Source organism: Eulemur rufifrons, chromosome 7 (assembly GCF_041146395.1).
Source record: "Eulemur rufifrons isolate Redbay chromosome 7, OSU_ERuf_1, whole genome shotgun sequence".
Lineage (NCBI taxonomy): Eukaryota > Metazoa > Chordata > Mammalia > Primates > Lemuridae > Eulemur > Eulemur rufifrons.
This window is the reverse complement of record NC_090989.1, coordinates 239,529,932-239,557,290: the sequence shown is the minus strand read 5'-3', so window position 1 is coordinate 239,557,290 and position 27,359 is coordinate 239,529,932. Positions and strand designations below refer to the sequence as shown.

At 38.0% G+C, this 27,359-nt stretch overlaps 1 protein-coding gene across 1 annotated transcript in view; it reads right to left on the bottom strand.

Moving 5' to 3' along the window:
• Positions 1 to 27,359, bottom strand: part of LOC138387285 (ADAMTS-like protein 1) — a 192,995-nt gene that overhangs the window by 35,857 nt on the left and 129,779 nt on the right. The window contains exons 5-7 of the mRNA XM_069474226.1: positions 18,584 to 18,710; positions 5,172 to 5,246; positions 1,868 to 2,025 (exon numbers count right to left, since the gene is read on the bottom strand). Coding sequence (XP_069330327.1) covers positions 1,868 to 2,025; positions 5,172 to 5,246; positions 18,584 to 18,710 — 360 coding nt within the window. The remainder of the gene's footprint in view (positions 1 to 1,867; positions 2,026 to 5,171; positions 5,247 to 18,583; positions 18,711 to 27,359) is intronic.

The window sequence follows — 27,359 nt, the reverse complement described above, 5'->3', positions numbered from 1 at the left end:
CATATACAATTTGGTCCCTTCCCTCAAAGACAGGGAGATATGATGTAAATGGGAATTTGGGGTTGGATTCACAGAATGCTTCTGGAAAGAGGAAGTCCCGCAGAAGAAATAGGAGTTAGTGAAGAGAACAGAAGAAGAAAAGAGCATTCACAGTGGGTACAGCATTATGCAAAGGTAATGAGCTATAAGAGTGTAAGGTGTTGGGGGACCCATGAGTCATTCAAGTTGGCTTAAATAGAAGTGAAATAGTCAAAGGTGAGGTTGGAAAGGTAGACACAACCCAGTTTATTGAGGGTCACAGGTGTAATGCTATGGATTTGCATTTTAACCTCAAAGCAATAAGTGGAAGTGAAGGGCTATGCAGAATTATGAAAAGGGGAATCATGGTTTTAGAAAACTCACTCTGAAGGCAACAGAGACAATGAATCAGAGGCTGGAAAACTAATTCAGAGTCTATAGTATTAGTTCAGATTATTTTAGGTAAGACAATGCAAAGGTCCAAACTAAGACAGTGGCAACAAGGATGGAGAAGAAAGAACAATCTTGAGATGGTCTGGAGGCAGTCTGACTGGGGGAATACAGGAGAAGGGGAAATTAGGGTAAATTAAAGGTTCCTGACTTGCCTAGGTAGATAGTGTATTCATTTATAAGACAAAAAAAAAAAAAAAAAAAAAAAAGAAAAGATGAAGTAGGTTTCTGGGGCTAGAATCTAGTTCAGTTTTGGGATGTTGTGCTCGTGCCTATGGGATATCCAAGTGGTGATGTGCAGGCAACGGGATAGATGAAATACATTTGCCAATGCTGTGAGCTATTCAAATGTGAATAATATTTCTTGAATCCAATTCTACTGTATTTTCAGTATGTATATTAACTCTTGCAAGGCCACTAGGGAAATTACAACGTTATACATGGTCTATTTAACAGTACTCTAAGGGCTTCAAAAAATAGAGATATCTTTCACTTTACTGGATTTTCTTGCTTAATGGAAATTACTTAACTATTTCTATTGTGAGCTACCTCTGATGTCTTGTAGCTTCTTGCTCATGTTCAAGTGGCTGGCATCTGGACCAGATTAAAAAGAACCACCATGCAGATGGAGACAGAGGACAGTATTCTGGAACCCTTCCTCCATCCAACAGCACTGTCTATCACATTTTTTCCTATATGCATTCTTACTTCTAGCTGCCACGGGGTCATCAAGCCTTAGCTTAAATCAAATGTCCTCTGGCTCCAGGTCCCATGATGAAAAATTTATGAAGTCTTGGACATATTACAAGTTTTACAGCTTTACAGCTGAAATCCTTCAGGTCCTCCTGACCTACTGAAGGAAAAAAATATGTTTTATTTTATTCTAATTCCCAAACGTTCTAGTGTGCACATTTTTCCAGCAGAATGTACATGTTGCTTCCAGCAATGTGTTTTATATTTCCTTGAAGGGTAGAGAAGCTCTGATAGAAGGAAACAACTTAGTCTTGTTGCCAATAGAAGAGACAACAGAACTTGCCATTGAAAGCAGGACTAGTCAACCAAGTCTGTGGATCATCAGTTTGTATTTCTCTTTTACTGAGGAGACACTATTATTTTGAAAACAGTTTACATCCCCCAACTAATGAGATGTTAGCTTCTTAGGTGGGGGTCATTTTATTAACAATACATATAAAGATTTCCCTATAACCTTAAAAATATCATATATTCTTATAAAGTCCAGGATGTAGCCAGCTCAACGCCCTTGAATCAAATATTTCCTGGTTAACAAATGGGCTTTCCAAATACATGTCAAAACCTAAAGTCTCTCTCTCTCTTCAAGAGTTTGTAAGTAACATCAATTTGGATGTGGCTTAAAAATGAGGTCCCTAAGTGGGCTCACCTTGACAATGAAATCTGCTGTGAGTGGTCCAGCCATTCTCAGTATCTCTTTGTCTGGAAATTTCTGGAAGTCCACACTAGAATTGTCCACAAGAAAGGTGCCTGTAGAGCTGAGACTGTTTTCACCTTTAGCCCCTTGGAGGGTTTTGGTTTCCAGATCTACATAATCAAACACATGAAGAGGAGAGAAAGATGTTCCTAGGGCTACCACAGACCACATGCAAGCACATTTCATGCAACAAAGTTTAGAGGTGATGAAATTGAAACTGTGATATAAATAAAATATATAGGCACTGTTGGATCACAGAGGAGTTTATGCTGCAAATGAAATTATTTTAACACTCATTAGTCAAGCATTCAAGGCTCTCTGTCAAAAAATCTTTGACTCTCCCGATGACCTCATTTGGGCATCCCGGCTTGGTATTGATATAACCCTATTCCTTTGACTAAACCATCTCCCGTGCATATCAGTCTTGATGGCTGTCAGCCTAGGATATCTTCCCACTTTCTTTTTGCTCTATGAGATCCAGGTTGCATCTCTGAGCTGCCTCAGTACCTATGTGATTTTATATTCATTCATTAATTTGTATTTGTTTATTACTTTCTTGCTGCTTATTGCATATGTGCTATTGCTCAAAATCAAGAAACTACAGTGACTTAAGAACAGGAGCTATCCTTTATAGCACTCTCTCTTTGAAAAATCTCTTTTGATCATTAATTCACTTTTATGAATATATATGGTATTTCATAAGTGCTTAAGACAAAAAGAAGATCTTGATTCTTGGAGCATTCAAATCCGACTTTGGCCAATGACAGCGTATGAAGCACTTTTTGTTGTAGGAAATCAGAGCATTCTGGGGATGATGGCAATTATGATGTCTGTTCCAGAGAAGACTAAGTTCTCATGTGACTGAGAGGTGATTTGGAATAACTGATGCACCAAGGAACATCGATGGACTAAGGCTAGCGGTTTCTGAAACTTGTACAAGAACTTTTGGTTTTGGCAATGATTCTTCAGCAGAAAGATGGAGTGCTTGGGTGGGGCTTTGACTTAAAAACAATTTTAAGGTCTTTGGAGGCAATATAGCACCTAAAGTATTTGTACGGTATATTATTCTACTTGTGGTCTACTTGAAGTTCTCTATCAACAGGTAGAAAATGTTGGCATTCAATTAGATGTCCAGTAACTCTCAGATGATGTCTGTGGAGACCTTCTTCTAGAATAGGTCAGGCTTTACTCTCCTGCCCTAGTGCAGAGAAGAACCCAGAGAAGAACATAGGGCAGATCACGGGAATACTGGAGTGGGTAAATCACAGTTGTTACCAGAGAAAAGCAACAGAACTGAATCTCCTTCCTCCAGCCTTCATTCCTCAAACCGCCATACATGCAGTTGTAGAAATATCTCCAGGACATGAATTAACTTAGTTTTGGAAAAATTCTGGAGTTCTAGGCCTGGTCTGAGCATCAGATTCAATTCTATTGACAGGCTCACAGCTGTCTTTCTCAAGGTACTTCTGATTAAAGATGAGCTGGGGGAGGGCCAGATTGCTTAGTCTTGTTCAGGTTTGGCCCTAACTATTTAAGGTCAGTCCCACACTGAACCAGCTTCTGAGCTACAGGGTTTCATTTACTCCCACAATCGTGTTGTTGAATTATATTCTAAATACAAAAAAAAAAAAAAAAAAAAAAATTCTTTAGCTATACATATGCTACCAACAGTATGCTAATTGGGAAATAAAAAAAAAAGCAGATTCCATTTTGCTTTTCATCGAATCCTTTGGACAATCAAATCAAACAGGCTAATTCTTCAGCTTCTTAGTGATCACATAGTTAGGAAATCCAGGAGACTCATACATTTATAAAAGTAAATTTTCCTCTTAAATCTATTGCTGTGGGTTCTTTCTTCTGCAACGAGGAGTCAGTTACCCGCTTGGTGACCATCTTGGCCTGATGATTTTATTTCGGTCTCTGTTACTGCTCAGAAAAATACTGTTTTTGAGTGGGGTTCTTATACCAGCAGTTAGCTCTCTCCAGTTCTCAAGGGGAAAAACGAATCATTTGAGTGGTAATAGTGCAAACACATACTATCTTTTGACAAGTGAACACTAAATTTTATGGGGTTGCTTAGCATTAGAAAAGAACTTGGATCCATATAAGGTGACTTATCAGCATTTTTCGGTTTTGCCTGAACTATCCCCTTTACTTCACATGACCCTTCAAATCTCACCTCTTCCATGAAATGTATCTATTTTTATTTTTAGAAAGACTATGGTAGGCTATGTTGACTTTTACAGGCTCCAATTTGTCTTTCTCTTGTTTGTTTTTCTAGCATGATTTCACTTATAATCCAATTGCCAAAAAATAATGCTTCCTACCTAAATTGGTTTCATAGGCATGTGTGTGGGAGAGCAGAAAGAACAGCAGATGACAGATGGCTTTGTGGAAACACAGGAACAATCAGAGTGGAGGAGACCAGAAATGCTCAAGGAACCAACTGAAGTGAAGCCTTTCAGTGAAGCTGAATTTTACAGAAAATGTTAGCATATTTTCTTCCACCCTCTTCTTTGTTTATAGCCTATAATTTTCTGCTTATAATTTACAGGTCTATATGTAAACAGCATTAAATAGTAATAAAAAAAAAGATGCGGCTGTGTATTGCTGCCTTGGCATGACTGAAGATCAATCCTTTCACAAACCCTGGAGGGACCATGCTACCATTCAATATTTGGGGTGATGATTACCCTTCAATCCTTAATCCCAATAGCTCTCTTTAATATATGAGGGCTCTGAATTTTCTTTAATACATGGGATGTTTAATGATAACACTATGGCTTTCTTTAAATGTTACAGTGTTCAGGTTGCTTGTGGTTTCTATGGTCCTCTGGATTGATGAAGTAATGAAACATGGGAGTAGGAAGAAAAAGAGAAAGAATGAAGGAGAGGGAGAGGGGGTTGAAAGGAAGGAAGAAAAGCAGAGGCAAGGCAAGAAAAAGATTGAGACTGGAAAGGAAGAAGAGAGAGGGTGAGACAGAATATTCACAAATGCACAAACATGTGCTTAACCCATGAACAACCCATCGGGAGCACCTATTCTGTACTTTTCAGGATGACTGTTAGAGAGATAATGACCACAGAGGTTTCTGCCATCTCATCAGGCAGCTCGAAGATAAACAGAAGCACTCAAAATGTCATATTATGATAGAGCAGAAAGATTTGTTCTCTTGTGTTTTAATCTCTTCTGGGAACATAAACAATAACAACTAAAATTCCCAATCCCCAAAGGAAAACAACTGAGGTTACTTACACAAGTGATCAGGTCCTTTTAAGACAAGGCGAATATGTCTACTTCCATAGGGAATAGCAACCACAGTATCGTCCACTAGAGAGAAGCAAAGCAAAGTCTTAAAAGCACATCATTTGACACAAAATCGTTGACTGCCTCCCCTATAAAGGTACTGACTTATATATGTCAAAAAATGACAACTTTTTAAAGTGTTTAAAATGTAAAAGTCAATGTTTGGGAATCAGAATTTCGACTTTCTTCAAAATAAAATATGCCAGAGATGCTAGTCAATAGGGGTATTTGGCCTTTTTTTAAAATATGAATTTTGATATATTAAAAAATGGATTTGCAAGTTTTAGTTTTATTTTAAAATCTGGTCTTATACCATGGAATTTCTCCCGATTAGAGTACTTGTGTTGAACTAAAAAATAAAAATAAATTCTAATGTTCAAATGATGAATTTGTTGTATCAAAATCTGGACTTCTCTCTGGCCAAGTATCTCGGATGAGTAGGACAGATAAGAGGAGGGGAAAATATATTTGTTGTATGCTTTGAACGCCTCCAGGGCAGAAATCATGCCTTCTAGTTCTTGAATATCCTTCCTACTGTCTACCCCTAATACTATACATAGTGAGTGCCCCATAAATGTTTGTTAATATTCCTCCACATACACCCCCTCTGTTTTGAAATACTTAAAAATTGGCTTACTCACAGATCATTTTATAATGGATTTCTTTTCACCCTACTTGCAAACTGGACTTAAATTTATAAGAAACAGACATTAAAAAAAATTAGAGGGATATCACATGCACTCCAAATACAGCTCAGGCATTCTTATTCAGAACTCCATTTGTGACAATAATGCCTTGCATTTACATGGCACTGCAGAGTTTCACTTTCACCTATACTATACTGTTTACTCCCTCACCTAAAACTTGTGACGTCGACAAAGAGTATGTTACAATGAAAAAAATGAAGCCTCTGAGAAGTATCATGCATAGTCCAAGGTCAAAGGGACAGGAGGGCACTCAAGAAGATTAAGGGAAAGGCAGAATTTTAAAAAACTCAGCAGCATATTTAGAAGCTCTGTGGGATTCTTTGTTCATACATATCTTTCCAATAATACACATCATTATCCTGCCATTGGTAGAATTTAGTTTCAATAAAAGAATCCCCAAAGTTATCCAATATCTCTGAACCCTAACATTATTATCCTATCTTTAGGAGAATTTTAGTTTAAACAAGTAAATCTGAGAAGTTACCTGACTTCTCTGATCCCCATTTTCCTCATTTGGAAAACAAAGAAAACATTTGCTTCATAATATTGTTGTGAATAGATACAAATATAGATATGGATATAGCTTTATAGGTCTATAGCCTGGAACACAGGAGGTATTCTGGAAATATGATTTTCCTTCCTCTATTCCAAATCTCTTTAAGGACAGAGACGAAAAACTGTTTATTTTTATTATTTTTAAACTCTCCAAGGCTCCTAGCACTACCTGTTGAATGAGAAAGGAGAAATCATATGTTCCTATTTTTTTCCCTGAAGAGCTTACATTTACCAAGTTCTCTAGAATCCTGAATATTCCACTCATGTTACAACCTTACAGTTGTTTCTCATGTCATACATTGTTAAAGAAAAGGCTGAATTTCAGAGAGCTGAGTGTTTGTGGCACAGAAGAACAAACAACGAAAGAGGAACACAGAAAAGGAACAACAACAAAAAGTTAAGACTGGGCCCACGGGGCTTTAAATACCTCACATAAAGAAATGGCTTTTTAAGTTTGCAAAAGAAACTCAAAGCAGTTAAAACAATGGGATTTCTAGAAATAGAAAGTCTTTGTTTATTCCCAGGTCAAATAAAGTGCAAGTAAAAGGGAAGCTTTCTGCTCCGCTCTGCCGTGCTCAGCAGCCGCCTTCTGACCCACGCACCACTAGCGCGGCCTCCCTCTCGTTCTGCTGAGAAGCGGCTCACATTCCACAGGCTGGGCATTAATACCCTAGCTTTCAGCTGATGCAGTGACATTTGTATGCTCCCCAAAGAAGAGAGGGAAGAAACCTAGAAAGTTGTTGAGGGAAAGAAAGAAGTAGACCAAGCAAAAGCAGAGCATCATCTTCTCATGCCTCTCTGGACTTGCCTAGTCAAAGAGAAATGGAGCAACTCGGGCTGATGCAAACTTGAGCAGCTGGCAGCACACAGCACAGAGGTAGGAAAAGTCACAGCCTATTCTATTGTCTGAAAAGGCCTGATGGACTCCTGGCAGGTGATTAGGCAATAAGCAAATCCATTACTTTATTCCACAAATATTTTTTGAGTGTCTCTTAGTGTTAGGCTCCATGCTAGGTACTAGGGATTCAGTTACAAAGAAGACAAACAAAGCACTGGCCCTACGACATGGTCCTTGAAAAAGAGACCTAAGATAAAACATGTGGGGAAATACTACATACTACACCCCACTGATGGAAATTCCCAAAGCACATTAGTTAGTTTCTTAGGAGCCCTGAACCAAAGACACCCATTTCACTCTACTTAACCCAATGGACACCTGATGTGTTTACCAAGGGAAACTTTTTCATCTGTATCGCTTGTTAACTTCAGCTGACGGATATCAGAAAATATACTTCAAGGAATGGTACTCTTAATTTGACAAAAAGGAAAATAGAAAAAAAAATTAAAAATTTTAGTTTCTGCATGTTCATAAAAGCCACTTTTTCAGTTGTATATTAATAATTGTCTCATTTGCTGATAAATTCTCAATGATTTGGGACAGGTTGGGGGATTCTTCTATTGGCACCTACGACAGTGTCGTGCACAGAGAGGTGTTTAAGATGTCCCAGAACGTGAAAGCAATCTGGCTGCAACACCTGCCTCCTCAGTGAATAACGCGATTGGTATGGCTGGCAAGGCAGGTGGCCACATCCTCTCCCACCGTGCTGTGCATTCCTCCGGTGCCCTTTCCTACAAAGACACACTGTTCTATGACCAAGTGCGTCTGTCCTAATCTATTCTGGCTTTGTTGACGAACCACGATGCCAGTCTTCAGGACATATTTCCAGGTTATTAATCAACAATTCTAAAAGAACCGCTTCAGAGATCAGATATCCCTTTTCTCAGTTAAGTGGACAAGCTTTCCATGGGAATTATAAATTCTATCATTTCACATATGTAAATTGCAAATGCCCTTTCTCAAGAAAATTGTTCCCAAGGATTTTACCTAAAAGATTTCCTTAAAAAATCCATATCCATATGCATATTCTACAACTGTCCATATAGAACATTTTATATTCATTTTTAAATCTTGCCATATGTGGATGTCCTGTATGATTCACTGCTGTATTACAGAAAGGTGATGATGATAATATTTCGAAAAGACAGAATTTCTTATTCTGTTATCTGAGTTTATCTTATTTTTAGATCTGTTGATAAGTTCATGTTTTTAAAGACTCTTCCCTCTAAGCCTATGGAGCTGATACTTAATTTAATTTCAATTTTTTTAAAAATGAGAGAGCCATTGTTTTAGTACAATTAGGTACCTATAAAAATAATCTGCCAATCTTGAGGAGGTTTTAATGGCATATTTTAAATCTTCATGCCAATTTTATTACTCTTAACATATATCCAATAACATAAAGAGAAGCTGAGCATTTGAGTCTTCCAATCACTACCCCTCCCTGCCAGTTTATCTGTAATTGCAAAAAGGAAGATGTATGCTGGACAACCAAACAAGGTGCCACCATCCTCAGCTGGGGAACTTCATCTAGGAACTTCTAGTTGCCTAGGCCAAAAACTTTGGCGCCATCTTTGACTTCATTTTTATGTCTAATCTGTGAGAATGGCCTATTGTCAAAATACCATTTCACTGAATCTCAGAGGAATAATTTTTCATATTTTAACATAAATGAAATCAGAATGTATCTCACAATCAATAGTGTCTTATATTCTCTCTCACGCAAGCAGTAGCTATATTTGTCTGCAAAGGTGCTAACATCAACACACCACTACCAAACTTGCAAAACGGGTGTCAGCATCTTGGAAGAAAATTCCAAGACAATAGTGGAGCACAATCATTTAATCCTTAGAGAAAAAACGGTTATGGAGGTTGTAGGAAGATGGAATTAGAGATGTTTAATAACATTCCCATAAAGGAAGTGAAAAGCTGGCTAGGAATATATAATTGCAAAGTTGAATTAAGAGCCTAGCACCAATATTTTTGCTTCTGACCAAAATGAAGTAACAGTGACCAGATTTAACATCTTGCCTAAAACAACCAGAAACTCAGATAAAATTATGTATAATAAAAACCATGGTTTTTAAGATATTGGACACCAGGCAAAGAAGGACAGCAATTCCTGAGAGTCAGAAAACAAATGAAGTAAGGCTTAATTTTGCCCCAGCCTACTGCCTTGAAAGAGTTTCTGGACTACAGCTTTAGAGGTGGGAACTCTGGTAGAGCTTCCCTGAATTGAGGAGACAAAGCAGAGTCCAAGGAGACCAAAGCGGTTAGAATTTGTGGGACAAAGTGCCAGACAGGAGAGAGCTATATAGAAAGACAACTCTGGAGATCTAAAAGGGTCCCCTTTAAGTACCCAACAGCATACTGATCAATACATAAATATGAGGAGCCTACCTGGTCTGCAGAAGGAACCACATAAAAGAATTATGAGTAGAGTACATGGAGCTCATACATGGCGGAGAATAGTATCTTATCCCACCAGCCAGACTGGAAAACTTCAAAAGTCATGGAACATTGAGTAGAGTGTTCAGAAAAGTCTTGCCTCAGTAAAAGGGCACAATTAGTCTAGACCAAACATAGCTTTGGTCCTATCTACCAAATTTTAAGACCCAAAAGTATCTAACTGATTTAAAGTAACTTAACTGCTCCCAGAACAAAACTCAAGATTATTTATAGGAATACAAAAGTATCTAGTACCCGACAAAGTAAAATTTGCAATGTCTGGCATCCAGTCAAAAATTACTAGACATGCAGAGAAACCAAAAAATACAGCCCATATTGAAGTGAAAAAGCAATCAATCAAAATACATAGTGGACATTTAAATAGTTACTATAACTGTATTCCATATGTTCAAAAAGTTATGTACTGAAAAATTAATCTCCAGGCCCAAAAAGTTTCACTGTTGAATGCTACCAAGTATTTAAAGAAGAAATAACATCAATTCTATACAATGTCTTCCAGCAAAAAGATGAGGAATCACTTCCCAACTTATTGTATGAGGCCATTCTTTGTTAATACCAAAACCAGACAAAGACATATCAAAAAAAAGAAAAAGAAAGAAAAGAAAAGAAAAAAAAAAAAAGAATACTACAGACCAGTATGTCTCATGAACATCAGCATCTCTCATGAACATAGATGTAAAAACTCTCAACAAAATATTGTCAAATAAAACCAGCAATCTATATAAAAAATAAAACGCCATGACCCAGTAGAGTTTACCCCAGGAATGCAAGGTTGGTTTTTTATTTAAAAACCAATTAATGTAATCTATCACAATAAAAGTCTAAAGAAGAAAAACCACATGATCATATCAATTGAGACAGAGAATTTGATAAAATTCAATATCTATTCATGATAATAACTCTCAGCACATTAGGAAAAGAAAAAAACTTCCTCAATCTGATAAAGGGCACTTACAAAAAACCTGCAGCTAATGTCACACTCAATGGTGAGAAACTGAATGCGTTCCTCTTAAGACTGGGAATAAGATAAGGATGTCTATTCTCATCACTCCTATTCACGATTGCATTAAATGCTCTAGCTGGTACAATAAAGCCAGAAAAAGAAATAAATAGCTTACAAATTGAAAAGAAAGAAGCAAAGCCACCCTTATTTGTAAACAAAATGATTGTTTATTTATAAAATCCCAGTTATCTACCTAAAACTCTTAGAACTATTGAGTTTAGTACGTTTGCACACAAAAATCAATCATGTTTCTACAAACTAGCAATACACAATTCAAAATGGAAATAAAAAATACAATTCCAAGCTAGGTGTCATAGTGAGTGCCTGCAGTTCCAGCTAGTCAGGAAGCTGAGGCAGGAGGACCACCTGAGCCCAGGAGTTCAAGGCTGCAGTGTGCTATGATTGTGCCTGTGAATAGCTACTGCACTCTAGCCTGGACAACACAGTGAAACCTCATCTCTAATCATAATAAAAAAATGAATACAATACCATTTTTAATAGCTATAAAAATATAACAGATATAAATCTAACTAAAATATAAAAGATCTATATGCTGAAACTAATAAAGGCTGATGAGAGAAATTGAAGAAGACCTAAATAAATGGAGAGACATGAAGTCCTCATAAGTTGAGCGGCTTAACATAGCAAAGATGTTAATTCCTACAACCCTAAATCAATCTGTGGAATTGACATAATTCTAATCAAAATCCCAACAAGACTTTTTATAGCTATGAACAAGCAGACAGTAAAATTTATATGAAAAGGCAAAGAACCAGAATAAAATAGCCAAAATGAGTGGTTGAAAAGAAGAATAAACTTGGAGAAATCACACTACTTCATTTTAAGACTTACTTTAAAGCTATAATAATCAAGGCAATGGAAAATTGGTGAAATTACAGACACATATGTCAGAATAGAGTCCAGAAATAGACCCACACAGAAATGGCCAATGGATTTTTGACAAAGATTTAAAGACAATTCAAGGGAGAAAAGATTGTCTTTTCAATAACTGGTGCTGGAAGAATTGGGCATCTATATACCAAAAAAGAAAACAAAAACAAAACCAAAAACAACTCTTTTCAGACAAGCCAAGTGGAGGAAAAATTTTAAAAAATCAATAAATAAAAAAACAAAAAATTCATCAACCTACCTATAAAATTTATACCTTTTATAAAAATAACAGAAAGTAGGTCATTGAACTAAAGTTAAAGTGTTAAACCATAACATTTCTAGAAGAAAGCACAGGAGATCTTTGTGACCTGGGCTTAGGCAAGAAGTTCTTATGCATGATATTAAAAGCACAACCAGTAAGAGAAAAAATGATAACTTGGTCTTCATCTACAGGTAAAGCTTTTGCTCTATGAAACATAATGGTAAGCAATTTTGGAAAAAAAAGACTACAGAGAAAATATTTTTGAGTCACATATCCAACAAAGGACTTGTACCTAAAACATACAAAGAACTCTAGTGGAAAGCCAAGCAGCCCATTTTTACAATGAGCAAAAGACTTGAACTGACACTATATCAAAGAAGAATCACTGCTTCACTTTACCAGCAAAAAAAAAAAAAAAAAAAAAAAAAAAAAGGAAAAGAAAAAAAAAAAAAGAAAGGCAAAAACCAAAAACAAAGAATAAAGTATGTGTGGTAGGTAGAATAATAATACACTCTTCCTCCCTGCCAAAGATGTCCATTTAATATTACAAGGCAAGGGGGAATTAAGGTTGCTGATGGAATTAAGATTGCTAATTAAGTGACCTTAAAGTGATTATCCTGGATTATCTGCGTGGGCTTAATGTAATCACAAACGTTCTCTAAAACAGAAGAAGGAGGCAGAAGAGGAGATTAGAGTCAGAGGCAGATCTGAAGATGCTATGCTGCTGGCCTGAAGAAGCCTCGGAATGCATATCACCTCCAGAAGCTGGAAAATCAAAATAGAAGAAAAATGGATTCTCCACTAGAGCTTCCAGAAGTAACACACCCTGCTATCACTTTGATTTTAGCCCCATGGAACCTATTTTGGTGTTCTGACCCTCTAGAACCATAAAATAATAGATTTGTATTGTTTTAAATCACTAAGTTTGTGGTAATTTGTTATAGTAGCAATTGCAAACTAATGCAACTTGAAAAGATGTTCAACATCATTAGCCATTAGGCAAATGCAAATTAAAACAATGATGAGGTACTACTACACACTGATAAGGAAGACTAAAATTAAGAATACTGACAATATCAATTGATGGCATAAACGAAGTGCAAGTGAAACTACCATGTGTTGCTGGTGGAAATGCAAAACAGTATGCTCAACATCCCTAATCATCAGAGAAATGCAAATCAAAACCACAATGAGATATCACTTAACCCCAGTGAGAATGGCCTTTATCAAAAAGTCCCAAAACAACACATGTTGGCGTGGATGTGGAGAGACAGGAACACTCGTACACTGCTGGTGGGATTGCAAACTAGTGCAACCCCTGTGGAAAGCATTATGGAGATACCTTAAACAGATTCAAATAGACCTACCATTCGATCCTGGAAACAGTCTAATCCTTTTTAAAAATGTTAAATATACACCTACCATATGATCCAGCCATTTTACTCCTAGGAATTTACCTAAAAGTAATGAAGGCATATGTCTATACAAAGACATGTACATGAATGTTCATAGAAGCTATATTTGTAAAAAGCACAAAGTGGAAAGAACAAATGTCCATCAACAGGTGAATGGATAAACTATGGCATGTCCATACCATGAAATTGCTGTTCAGAAATAAAACAAAATGAGCTATTGATGTATACTGCAATATTAATTGAATCTCAAAATTATTATTCTGAATGAAAGAAGCTAGACAAAAAAAGCACGTATTTTATAATTTCATTTGTCTAAAACTCCAAGAAAGCTCAATCTAATCTACAGTGACAGTGGTTGCCAGGAAACAGGGACAGGAGGGGGCAGGAAGGAAGGGTTACTAGGACACAAGAAACTTTAGGGATAATGGATATGTTTACAGTCTTGATCATGGTAATGGTTGCACAGGTGTATGCCTACGTAAAAACTTACCAAACTGTACACTTTAAATACGCAGTTTAAGGTATGCCAATTATACCTCAATAAAACTGTTTTAAAAAAGGGCCAAGTACCAATGAATTTTATTTCTTTCATGGATTCTTTTTAAAATGCTCTATCATCAGGGCTCCTGATGATGTGCAGAAAGGAATTGAGTCAAAAATGATTAAAAAAGAGTTGAAGTTTGAGAAAAAAAATTTGGTTTTATTTATCAATTGATTGCAGTTTTATTTTCCTTTATTTGTATGCACAAACAATATATGATAAAATGTCTAAATATAAAATAGATCTTTTAAGAACCATGAAGTAAAACCCTAAGTGATCAGAAAGCATTGTGTCATGGTTTCTTAGTTTCAATGGTAGCTTTTTTTCTTTCTTAGTGACACATAAGATAATGCTGTATCTTTCAATCAATGATGTCTTAGACTCAAAGAAATGCAGGTACAATATATCCATAATCAGACCACTTCTCATTATGTCTACAGCTACCGGTGCAGTCTAAGCCATCAACACCCCTGTCCTGGCTTGCTGTGTAATAGTGTCCCCATTGCTGTCTGTTCTTAGTATAGTAGGCAGAGGGATACTTTTAAAAAGTAAATCAGATCAAGTTATTCCTCTACTCAAAATCCTTCAATGACTTCTCATCTCATTCAGACTAAGATCCAAAGTCTTCACAAAACCCTACAACATCTGTGCCACTGTTTACCCTGCCTCTCAACATTCCTGCCTTCCTCCTTCCCTCTAGTCTTTCTGAAACTCACTTTGCTTTGTTCACACTGGCTTCTTTCATCCTCTTAAAATGTGGCACAAATGCAAATATCTCAGGACCTTTGCGTTTGCTTTTCTTTCTTTCTGGAATTCTCTTACCTTTAACTTTGCATGGTGTCCTTTCTTACCTGCCTCAGATTCTTGCTCAAATGCCATGTTCTCAGTGAGTCTTCTCCTTACTAATCTAGTGAAAATTGCAACTCCCCTCCAAGACCCTTGGCTGCCGGCCCACACCTATTTCCTGTTCTTCTTCCCTGCTTTATTTCTTCCATGGCTTCTATCACCATATGATATACATACATACATTTCATTTAGTTATTTGTTTGTCTGTCTGTCCCTCACACTAGTATGTGAGTCCCATGAGAAAAAAATGGATTTTGTCTGTTTTGCTCTTTGCGGTGTTTCCAGCACCTAGAAAAGTTCCTCAGGACATAGCAGGTGCCCAATAACTATTTGCTGTTGAATGATGCATATATACAGCCTTGAGTGGCTTGTGAGTATAGCCTGAAGCAGCCAGGGGCATGGTAAGAATTTCTTTAATGCTTTGTGCTTTCTTTAAAAAACACATGTGTATTTTGCACTTTATGATATAGAGGGCTGTGTTTTATTATAAACATACTATACTTCAAAATCTTTGAGCCAGAATGATAGTCCGGGAATATGTTTACCCATATCCATTATATATCAGCACAGGTCACAGTCTCAGAAGCACATCCTTAAGTATTAGGAACTTCATCTTATCTTGACATAAATTAGTTTATCTGGCCCTTGCCACTCTAGGAAGGGGGCAAGAGAGCTTTAGGATACCCAGGTGATTTCAAAACCTGCAGAAACATATGAGAGATCTGGAAAGCTGGAGAGACCAAATGGATAACCAATATGCTGGCTCTAGGTCTAAGAATATTCTCAGTGTACTTGGAAAATATATAATATTGTATAAGTCAATAAAACTTGCAAGAAAATGAGTCTAAATTTCAAGAATCTAAAGCAAGGTAATGTTAGCTATATTTGACTCTTCGTTGGGTTATGGAAGTCGAGAAGTGACCAGAAAAAATAGAAAGACTGAATCCTCTCAGTGGGCAGTCTTTTCCTTTAAAAAGGGGAAAATAGTGCCTTGTCTTGCTCTATTTCCATTGTCTGTATTTGTGAGGCAATTATCAGGCCTTTTAATTAAAAAAAAATTTTAAAAATTTACTAGCAAATGGCAGCCATTTGATAAATTTCTCCGACTTCTCTTTTTCCTTTTGGCACATTCTACCACGGTCTTTCTCCACCCTCCTGTCTTTTCTGTGTTCCCCTGAGGCTTGATAACATACAGAAAAAAACTTGGATATAAGTTCAGAGAGAAAATGAGTTCAATGTGGGGAATCTGAGTGCTAGGAGTTCGGAAAGAGCATGTGGCTAGCTTACGGTGCATTTTGGCAGAACACGGGGGAGAAATCTGGCAGAACTCCTCCGCGGGTGGAGAACTGCTCACCTGGCCAGTGCACCGGGCCCCGCAGAGCAGCCTAATCTTCCCTGCCAGTGGGTCGCCTCGCAGTCTGTAAATATAGGATGGAAGATTCTTCTAGGGTGGAGAAAACATAAGCGAGGCAGTGTGTTCAGCATCTGCTGTAGATTGTGGTGAGGTGTATGCATATGCTGGGCTTTATTGATATAAATCATCTTGTCAGGAGGTAACATCAGCACTAAGGTAAACGAATCAATTGCATATTGTCATTACGTATAATCATCAGGTTGTGTATTATAATACCCAATTTACTCACTGTCAGTATTGAATAGAGCACTTTCCATTGAGGTATTTATTTGCAGACCTGGAGATGACATATGGCTCTCTATTTGCTTCAGTTTGTTCCTTCAGAGTTTCTCTATCTTTGTTCCCGTGATCTGGGCCCCAGAGGTCACTAATCACCCCCTAATAGGAGGGTAAGAGGAATGTCTGTCTGAGCAGAACGCTCTGGCTCCTCTATGAGAACAGGAAGATGGGGGCTTGAGAATAAAGAAAGGTCTCCACCACTCCAAACATGCTCTCAGAAGTCACTACACAGCAGTTACTGCACAAATGCATGGCGTCCTCTTTCATGCTTTCCAGTGCTTCCTAGACAAGGAGCACTGATTCAATTATGGGGCAGAAATAATTAGAAAGATTTTAACTTTTTTAGCATTCCTTGAAGGGTTCTGTTCAGAGTGATCTTTTAAATGTACCTTTTTTGAAATGTCCAACCATGATTTCAGAGATTTACAAAGGAATTATGCCTCTATCCCTTTCTGGTTTCCATCTTCAAAGTTCTTTAACTTTTCATCTTATAGAAGAAGCTACCAACACAAATGACCAGTGAAAAATCTGGCCTGAATGTACTGTGTCAGTGTCTAAGTTACCTCATCCTTCATTCTATCTGCCAGAGTCTTTTAACTTTTTTAGTTTTTATTTTTTGCAGAATCACATTTTTCACTGCCTCCAGGGGAGTTAGAATGCGGAGAGTTCCCTAAACTGGCATCTCTAATTTTTCATATGTTTAAAAGTCCCTAGTCTTTCTTCCTGCCACCTCCTCCTCCCTCGAGCCTAGTCCTTTGGCAAGCTGCCTTTCCATGATTTTCTGAGTAGTTCTCCGGTGCACACCAGAGCGACTGCATCTGCCTTTCTTCTTGCCCTACAAATCCATTTAAGCCACAACGCCCTCCCCCATACATCAACTGTTTTCCTCCAGCTAGTCAACAAGTAAAGAGAACAAAATCCACACTCAGTAAAGATATTCATTCTCATTCCCAAGCCAAGGAGACACATAAAAAGGGATACTCAATCAAGGATCTATTGAAGGATTCTGGGTAACAGCATAATCTGGAGACAATATGCCAAGCAAGGCCAAAATAATTCTAAAAATGCATGTCCCTGAGTACAAGGGCTACCTTATTTTCATCTGTATTGGCTGCAGTGCCTAGAGCAGTGACTGTCATAGAGGACAGTGTATGTACAATGAAACTGATTAATGACTGCATTGTTGGCTTAAGGATCACAAGGACTTATACCATCTACCCTAGCAGGACCCGGCTGGGCAGACATCTGAGGCCTTGCCTTGATACATCTATCTGCTTTCTAAATGTCCCATTACAGAGACTGCCAGCAGGGTTGGGAGACAGTCCTGAGGAACGAGTAAGTGTTTAGGCTCTGGAATCAGACTCTGAGCTCAAATCTTGGCTCTATTACATCAGAGCTATGTGACTCTGAAAAAGTCACATAACCTGGCTAAGACTTAGTTATCTCATCCATAATGTGGGGATTAACAGCACCTGGCTCAAGAGGTTTAAATAAGATGATCATGTGATATTCCTGAAAATACATGTATAATAATCACACTTTTTTTTTTTTTTGCTGGTATAGAGAGATCAGGACACAAAGGTCAATAAAAACCTTCACATAATTACTGCCCTACATTAATTCTGAAGGAATCTGTGTCAGTCAGCACTGACCAGACCACTTTGTAAATGAAAACCACGTGATTTCGCAGTACTGGGAGTGAATTTGTGCTGACCATCCCACTCTGCCTGCTATATTCCACCAGGCATATCACACAACACATCAGGCAGGAGCTGGGTTGCCATCTGTCCTCACCGTGAGCAGCAAAGCTCCTGTTTGCACGGGGAGTGCCCCTAGACCTGTTCACTCCTGCTGTGCTGCAGAAGGAAAGGTTTCCCCCTTGGGCTTGCAGCTGGTGATCTGACTCGTTCCACCTAAGCTAACCCACAAGCAGGAACACGAAGCTTTCTACAACATTTCCGGGTTTGTCTTCATTTTGGTGGAGGTGTTAGTCTCTGGCTGCTGAGGGGAACCAGAGCTAAGCCAAGGGAGGATAACAAGTCAACAAATCCACAGATTGCGCCATCTCTGGAGTATCTTACATTTGGTTGCGGAGAGCTGGGATTTATACTGCCCTCGGACCAGCCGGCAGGTGGACCCATCTCCGTTGCAGACCCCACAGTTATCTTCCTTGACGGTGCTTCCCAGCTGGTGATCACAGCCAACAATCTAACAAGAAAGAGAGATGTGTAATTCAACTGGCACCTACAGAGGGAGGGATGCACTGTGAGGCCAATCACCACCAAATAATCCTCCCTTCATCTCTAGGGGGCATAAAACGTACTTCCCAGGAAGAGGACTGAATTCAAATGGAATTCGAACCAAGCTAAGAAAGAAAACAATGTAGCATGGGTAAAAATGGCTTTTTTTTGAGACAGTCTCGCTCTGTTGCCCAGGCTAGAGTGCCATGGCATCAGCCTAGCTCACAGCAACCTCAAACTCCTGGGCTCCAGTGATCCTCCTGCCTCAGCCTCCCGAGTAGCTGGGATTACAGGCATGTGCCACCATGCTCAGCTAATTTTTTTCTATATATATTTTTAGTTATCCATATAATTTATTTCTATTTTTTTAGTAGAGACAGGATCTCACTCTTGGCTCAGGCTGGTCTCAAACTCCTGAGCTCAAACAATCCACCCACCTCGGCCTCCCATAGTGTTAGGATTACAGGCATGAGCCACCATGCCCGGCCAGAAATTTTAATACATATTAATAGATGTCAACTATTCCCAAATTGATCGCAGATTCAACACAATTGAAATCAAAATACCAGCAGGATTTTCCAAGGAACTTGGACACCTAATTTGAAATGAACTGCCCAGAGCAAAAGACAGAGCAAGACCCTATCTAAAAAAAAAGGCTCAAAACCATGCAAAATTGAACGATATATTGTTTAGTGACACCTAAAAATCTGGAAAACAATAAAGAAAAGCAAGGGAATGATTAAGTAGAAAGTAGCATGCATCACACTCTGAAAGGTTGGCTGAAAACAAGAAAAATAAATAAATTACTAAAGGAGTCTGCAGCAGGCTTCATCCAGATGGATAATGTTCTATTCCTTAAGTGGGTGTATTCTGCCATTTGTTAGAAATATTTATTACAACTGTGGGATACAGGCCAGGCGCGGTGCTGAGCCACAATGCCCGGCTAATTTTTCTATTTTCATTAGGGACGGGGTCTCGCTCTTGCTCAGGCTGGTCTCAAACTCCTGAGCACGAGCGATCCTCCCGCTTCGGCCTCCCAGAGTGCTAGAATTACAGGCGTGAGCCACCGTACCCCACCAAAAAATGTTTTTACAGTTCAAATATATAAACAGAAAGAAGGGTTAAAGAGAGAGAATGGTGGAAAAGTGATAGGGAAGGATGGGGAGAAGGTGAGGGAGAGAAGAAGATCTTAAATTACTGATGTTATAGAACTTTAATTCAATAATAATTTCCACTGTCAATAATTATGATTCACCCAAATGACAAAAAATACAACCCCGAGGTAACGCTAGCAGGAAACATTTCATGAATACTCCGCAATGTTCCACATGTTCCTTAGAATGTAAGCTGCATGAGGGTGGGGGATTTGCACATTGGGTTCATTGATATATTCCAAGCAACTTGCACAGTACTTGGTAAATTATAAGTCCTTAACAAATATTTACTGAATGATAATGAAAGTACTTTCTTTTCCAGCTTGCACTCCAGCTAAGAAAAGAGAAAGGAAACTAGCAGACAGAAACAACCTTAGCGTAATGTGTGTGTAGGAGGAGGAGGGTTGGCGTGAGGGCAGCAGGGATTACCAACACAGAGGCCCTGCTATGTGCCTTGCCCTGTTCTGGACCAGGCACAATATAGTATAAATATCTCATTCATTCTGAAAACAATCATGAAAGATATCTCCGTTTTATAGTTGAAGCCATGAATCTTGCCCAAGGTCACTTAGCTAATAAGCAGCCAAGTTCTAAATACTTCTAGCAAAACATTAATGCCTCATCCGAATCAGGCTTAACAAAAATCACAAGTTTTTATAACGTATGTTGGCAATCTTATTTATATCTTTACTCTTTCCTTTCCAATGTCGGAATTAAAAAAATTCAAATCTAAAATATACCTGGTTGTACATGTTATAGTTCTCGTTAGAGCTGACACCAAAAGACTTATTCCACTCCCAAACTATTTCAATTACTGTCTTTAACAAAGTGAGAATGGTAGTGACATTTTGAAGGGGCTTATCTCCACAAAGTCCCCACAATTCGTCCTGCCTGTCAAAAATCTGATTGCTAATATGACCTTTCTTTGAGGCTTGGGGCTTGATTTTCATTTCTATTTCTTTTATTAATAATTGCAAACACATGTTTAGGCAAAGGTTTAAAACATACAATTATTTAGCATTATGTTATATATGTACTCTATTTTTAAAATGTGGCAATGTGTATTTTTTCCTTAAAAGCAAATGAACAGCTTTTAAAAATAGATGACAAAGCAGCAACCCCTTCAACAACTGTACATTTTTTGAAATGCAAAGATGTCAGGAAAACATGGTGCTGAGTTCCCCAGGGGGGAGCAAAGGCAGGGAGGTTCCATCCCTGTGTGTCCACTGTGGTCAAGCAGCGGTTCACCTCAACCTGTGCAGAGGCTGCAGTGAGGCCACTTCAGAATGCAACCAAGTTTCATCCAGGCAGAGACAACCATGTGCTGGCTCAAGACTTCATTGGTGCGTTATAGATAACCGCAGTCAAATTATTTGCAAAATTCCTCTCTGTAGATGGACCCACACACGAACTGATCAATATTGTATTCCCTCTTATATTCTGAGTACAGTAAGAAATGGGATTATAGAAGTATCTTATTTATAAAAAATCATTTAATAGTTTAAGCAACATTTACTGAGGACCTGCTATGGGCCAGGCACAGTGCTAGGAGCAAAACTCAATGGTGACTTTAAGCATGTATAGGCCCCTCCTTCTGAGACTGACAGTCTAGTGGTAGGGGCAGATATTACTCAAATCATCACACACAATATGTATAAAATTATAATCATGATAATAGCTATAAAACACAGACGTGGTATTCCGAGAGTATGAAATATGGAGAATTTGATTTGGTTAGAAAGGAAAGAGAAGACTGTCCTGAGGAAGGGTTTTCTGAGCTGAGGTATGAATGAAGGGTCAGAGTTAACAAGTGAAGGGAGTTGTTGCCATGACATTTACCACGTCCTTTAGAAATGCCTAGATATCAGCTAATTAGACAATAAGTGAAAACCAAAGTTGGCAAAAATAAAAAAAAAATCAGAACACTAATCATCTGATTACCTTAGGAGGGTTGAATCCTTTGGGAAAGCATGGAGGTCTTCATTGAGGCAGCATTCAAAGAATTACTGACTCTGCTGTTTGGGATTGAAAAGAGATGGCCTTAACCTGACAAGGTCCTCAGCTATGTGGAAGGACAGCATGGCAGCGGGCATGGAAACGTACACTGTCAGGCACCCCAAATGTAACTGCATTTACTCCTTAAACTACAGGAATTTCAGGTTTCTGAAAAGATTTAAGTTTCTGTGGAAAATTTTTAATGGAATCTGATGTCTCTAATGGAGCCAAAGGAGATAATCATGAAAATCTCTCTCTAATCCTAAAGATTTCTTACGCTTCCAAAACCATTTTAAGAAAAGAACAATTCAGCTTCACAGATCCAAAATCATAGTCATATTAGGAATTGCTAAATAGGAGGTGACATACTTTACGGCCAACTTGGCCAGACCCCCAACTTAGCACTCTCAGTATGGGTTTATGGATCCCAGGATATGAACCAAGTCAGTGCTAGCTGGGCTTTGTTTAACTTCAGAGTTTAAAAGACAAACATCTCCCTGACACAATTGTTTTTTTTTTTTTTCCCTTTTCTTTGTATCAATTCCTCTTTAAGATGCCAAAATATTCTAACTCAATTATTTTTAAAATGTGGAATACTTTATCATCAGATAAAATGTTCTTATTTTGGTCCAAGTGGAAAATTTTTTGCAGTTGTATCAGGATAATCATTCTTGATATATCTTAATCTGTTAAGCTTAAAAAACTGTTAGATTAATTAAAAATTAAACTGTTACTTTAAGACCTACTATTAGTAACAGAGAGAAAAATAAATAGAAATACAGAAATGGGCTCACTTTGCATAGGCTATCATTCCTGCCTGGAATGCTCTTTTCTAGTTCTTTATTTGGCAAACTCCTATTCATCCTTCAAATCCCAAATAAATGTGTCCTCCTCATTAAAGCCCATCCAGATTACAGAGTTTACTGCTTTATTGCTCTATGCTTCCTCAGCCTTTTGTTCATAGCTCCATGTGGCAGAGATTGCTGGTTGCCATCCAATATCCATCTTCTCCTGTTTTTCTCAGAAACAGATCCCAGGTTTATTTAAGTGAGCATTATATCCAGTTAAAAGAATACGTTTCTCATTGGCCATATGACCAAGTTGAAATTAGTGAAATAAAAGCAGAAGTGTTCTGTGGGACTTCTGGAAAGGCTACTTAAAAGAAGCTAATGTAGCTGGGAAGGCCCCCTCCGCCCTCCGCCTTCCTGTCACTCCAGAAGCCATCTTGAAAATGAGACAATCTTGAGAATGAAGGCCTAGTTGCACTCAGGATGGCAGAGCAGAAAGAGAGAAAGATCCTGGTTCCTGAACTACATTTGGACTGATTACATCTTGACTTCTTTTTTTGTGAGAGAATAAATCCTTTATGTGCTTTTGCCACTATTACTTTGGGGTTTCTTTTATATAAACCCAATTCAAATTGTTATATAACTCATATTGAGTTTAATCTATTAACATTTCTATCATATCAGGGGCTGAGAACCCGTGTTTTACTAATCTTTGTATTTCTGTTGCTCAACACAGTATTTGACATTTGAGAAGCACAAAGAATGCTGGTGAATCAATGAAACACGTAACACCAAACATAATGGTTTACTAATAGTTCCAGTGCAGGTTACAGATAGGCAACCTTAGACTGCCATCATTGAGGACATACAAGTCTACAAAAAGTGTACATGTGTCTATGTGTATGTAAGTGTGATTGTAGCTGTGAGCATAGAGAAGCAAACATACCATAAATGACACCTAGAGGCCAAACCTAAACATCTTCTTGATGCATGAACAAGAATTACTGTAAAAGGCTAGTATTTTTAGAGACCATTTCCCAAGTGCACCTACGTTCACTATTAGTGAAGTGTCATGGAAGGCAATGTTCAGGGCACTGAGTTCCCAGACCCACCCCATTCTGGAAAAAACATTAAAGTGAGATAATGACCACTCATAACTTTGGCAACTGCATGGAATTTGTTTTTTGTAAAGGGTGGAAAAATAACTGAATATTTTGGCCTACAGCAACTTATTAGTATTCAGCTACTAGGTGCTAGCTGGAGGCAGTGGTTAACTTCATCCCCATCCAAAATGATTGCACAGTGTTGCTCATTTTACAAAATCTTTCTCTCAGGTGACATAAAAAGTGAGAAGTTCCAAGAACTATTGAGAAGAAGGGAGAATAGCACCCCGAGACTTACCAAGATTAATAATGTTTTTCTTGTTTGGATACCATTAGAGGATCATCAGTTCTGCTTTTATATTTTAAATGTACATTTTTTATACCTACTCTTATACACATATACATGCACAAGACATGTAGTCCTTTGTCTTACTTTTGAGTAAAACACACACTTAACGCTGCTAATTTTTCTTCATTCTTTTAAAGGAAAGAAGAGATCTACACCTCCCCCAACCAAAAGTCCAGGACCACAGCATCCAATCCAAATTGGCTCAGAGTCTTAGCGTGTTGTGCAGATTTTAGGCATCAGGCCTGCAGTATGTGCTGATAGGGGTTTCTTCCTTCACTTTATAGAGATGATAGCAAGTGAACAGGCAGAACACAAGACTGAAATTCCCTAGACACTGAAATATGTATAATAAAATATCTTCACTAGAAGCCATAGGAGAAAGAAAGATGACCACGCTAATAATTGGGAGAACGTCAATAAACATGGTCCATAAGCAGATACCGTGCCCCAGACTGACATTCTTAGGATGGGCTCACACTGGCTCTGTTTCAAATGGTTTCCCATAAGGACTTCAACTTCTAGCATCAAATACTGAGCCAGTGATGTCAAGCTTTTCTTGATCCAACACCATGAGGTAAGAAACTTTTAAATCTCCCTATTTTCAGCACTGGGAAAGACAAATACGGAAAACTAAACTTTGCAAATCTGATCACAGCCACTCTTATTTATAACTATTCAGATAGAAATTTATGGGTAACACTGTGCTCTTACATACATTATACCTCATTTACTAATTATGTTAATAAATAGGGGAGGTAGTATATTTCCAACCTTATCCTCAAAAGATTAAGATATTAATTAATTTGCTTATGCTTAACCTTTTAATAAAAAGACTTAACAGCATTTATATATGATGTAATAAAACTTAAAAAAAAAGAAACAAATGGGTAAATGGAGCAAAGAGAAAAACAAAGGTAAGAAAGATAAAGCCAGAAATGAGAGCACTACAATTAATGCAAACTATGAGATCCTATACATTTGCTATATTGGGTTGTGGGGGAGGTCACAGAACTGAATTTGAGCTTCTTAGAAAGGAGGAAAACAAAATAGTTGTAAGAGTCACAGAATATGCTGGATCTTTTAGAAAATGTTTAGGATAATGTGTGTTTCTTGTAGTAGACAGACAATAAATATTTGTCTAATGAATGAATGAAAAATTGGCTTAGGAGAACCATATTAAAGTCCTGAAATCCCAGATGTGCATTTTCTGAAAGTCTTCTGAAAGACAATACATATAACAATGTCCCAATAACATTTGAGCAAATAAATACAAGAAGTTGTTAAGTGACTCTCAATAACCTTTGATGAAGGACAATGGTCAGGGAACATTTGACAAAAGCAAATTTTAAGAAGCTAGAACAAATCACCCAGGTGTACAGCATTGTGATAGTCTGACTTAATCCAAGGGCAGACTTTAGTGCACCCACCTAGGGCTGGGCTGGCAAAAATATGGCACACGTGCAGCTATTCTTCCTGCCAGGACCAAGGCAGACATTGCTAATCAACCACAGCCTCTTTGCCACTGAGGTTTAATGTGGCCTCAGATTCTTTAAGATATTGTGCTCTAAAAACCAAATCCAATAGACTTTAGTTTTCATATGAGGAAACTAACACAATTTACCATTCCAGAGTCAGAAAAATGAACTGTTTGCTTACCTTTTGGACAATTCTCCACAGATACTATTTCTTTTAAGATCTAAATGACTTCAAGTGGAGATTATAACACCAAGGTTCAGAGGAAGATAACTTCCCTCAGGTCATGTAGTGGGTAAGTATTAATAACCAAACCAAAATTCCACCTTGGGATTTCTAACTATGAATTATAGTAGGATGCCTATGAACCATGCAAAGACATACTCTATAATATTTATATGGCATTAGTGAATGGTAATGTAACAACAAGGTTGAATATTCTTATCAAGGTCATCACTACCAGAGCTAGACTTACACACAGGGATGAATAGATGGTTTCATTTGCAATATATGGCATGGAAGCACACATAGGAAGTGACTGGGAAGGTGGTTCTCCCCACCTACACTGGTGGTCCACACCTCTAACCCCCTACATATGCACACGCACACACCCACTACCTATCTCATGGTTTGTTATGAGTACCCAAATTTCCTCCTTTACACGCTTTTTTTTTTTTGTGGTGTACAACTAAGTTTTCCAATATGAGAAAATAGGATCCCCAGTAATTCACAAAGATGCTAACAGTGGTCCCTGAGCTATGTTTACTATTTCCAAAAGCTTAATGGAAATACATTTACCTACAAAAAAACCAGATAAGGTCACCAAAACACCAACCGTCTCATTATACAAATAAGCTGAATCCTGATCTTTACTGCATTTATTTTTTAATTACAAACTCAGGTCTTTTAGTCATAAAGTGGGAAAACAAATTATTGCTTAATACATGCAGTGTTTTGAGTAGATGGAAACTTCCAAAACACAAGGCCCATAGGAAAAAAAAAAATAAAGGGCTCCTTTGTGTTAAAAAGTTGGGAATGACTGGTGTAGTCCTTTGTTTGTTGTTCAAATACCCTTGGGAGGAGTAACACATGAAGTTGTTGATTGTACTTAAAGTAAACCAAATCGACTGAACATAAGGTATCATGCTGGCTGTTATGCTGCTGTGGGGAATACGTATGAGTGGTGGGCATGGTCTCAATCTAGGATGAATGGGTTTAATCAGATCATTTCCTCAAAACAGGTGAGAATAGAAAGGGAGTAAGATCACTAAGACTAAAGGTCAAAGGGGCATGGAGGATCGGAAAGACAGAAAGGAAAGCCACTTATAGAAGGAAAGGTAAACTAGTGTTTGCCAAAAACTTGCTATTTTTAGGTATATTATACATCGTTTCACTTAATTCTTATAGTAGCCTTCAAAGTTACCTAAAATTATGTCTGTTTTACAAAAATAAAATTGAAACTTAGAAAGGTTAGATAACTTGCCCCAAATCACATTATTAGGACTTGTTATCCCCGGAGTTGAATGCAGTCTGAATAGCACTGTATCAGATAAGAGGGATTCCTGTAGTCTATGCTCTGTCACATTCCCCTGGGGGCTGAGAACTGTAGCGAATAGACAGGAAGGAGGAAGATGCACAGCTGTCAGCCACACCTGGCTGCCCAAAGCAACACCTGCCTACAACAAAACTGAGCACCAGGAAACAAGTGGGAGCTTTGCTCCCAAGGGAGCTCCCAAGTCAGAAGCTTTGAAAGTA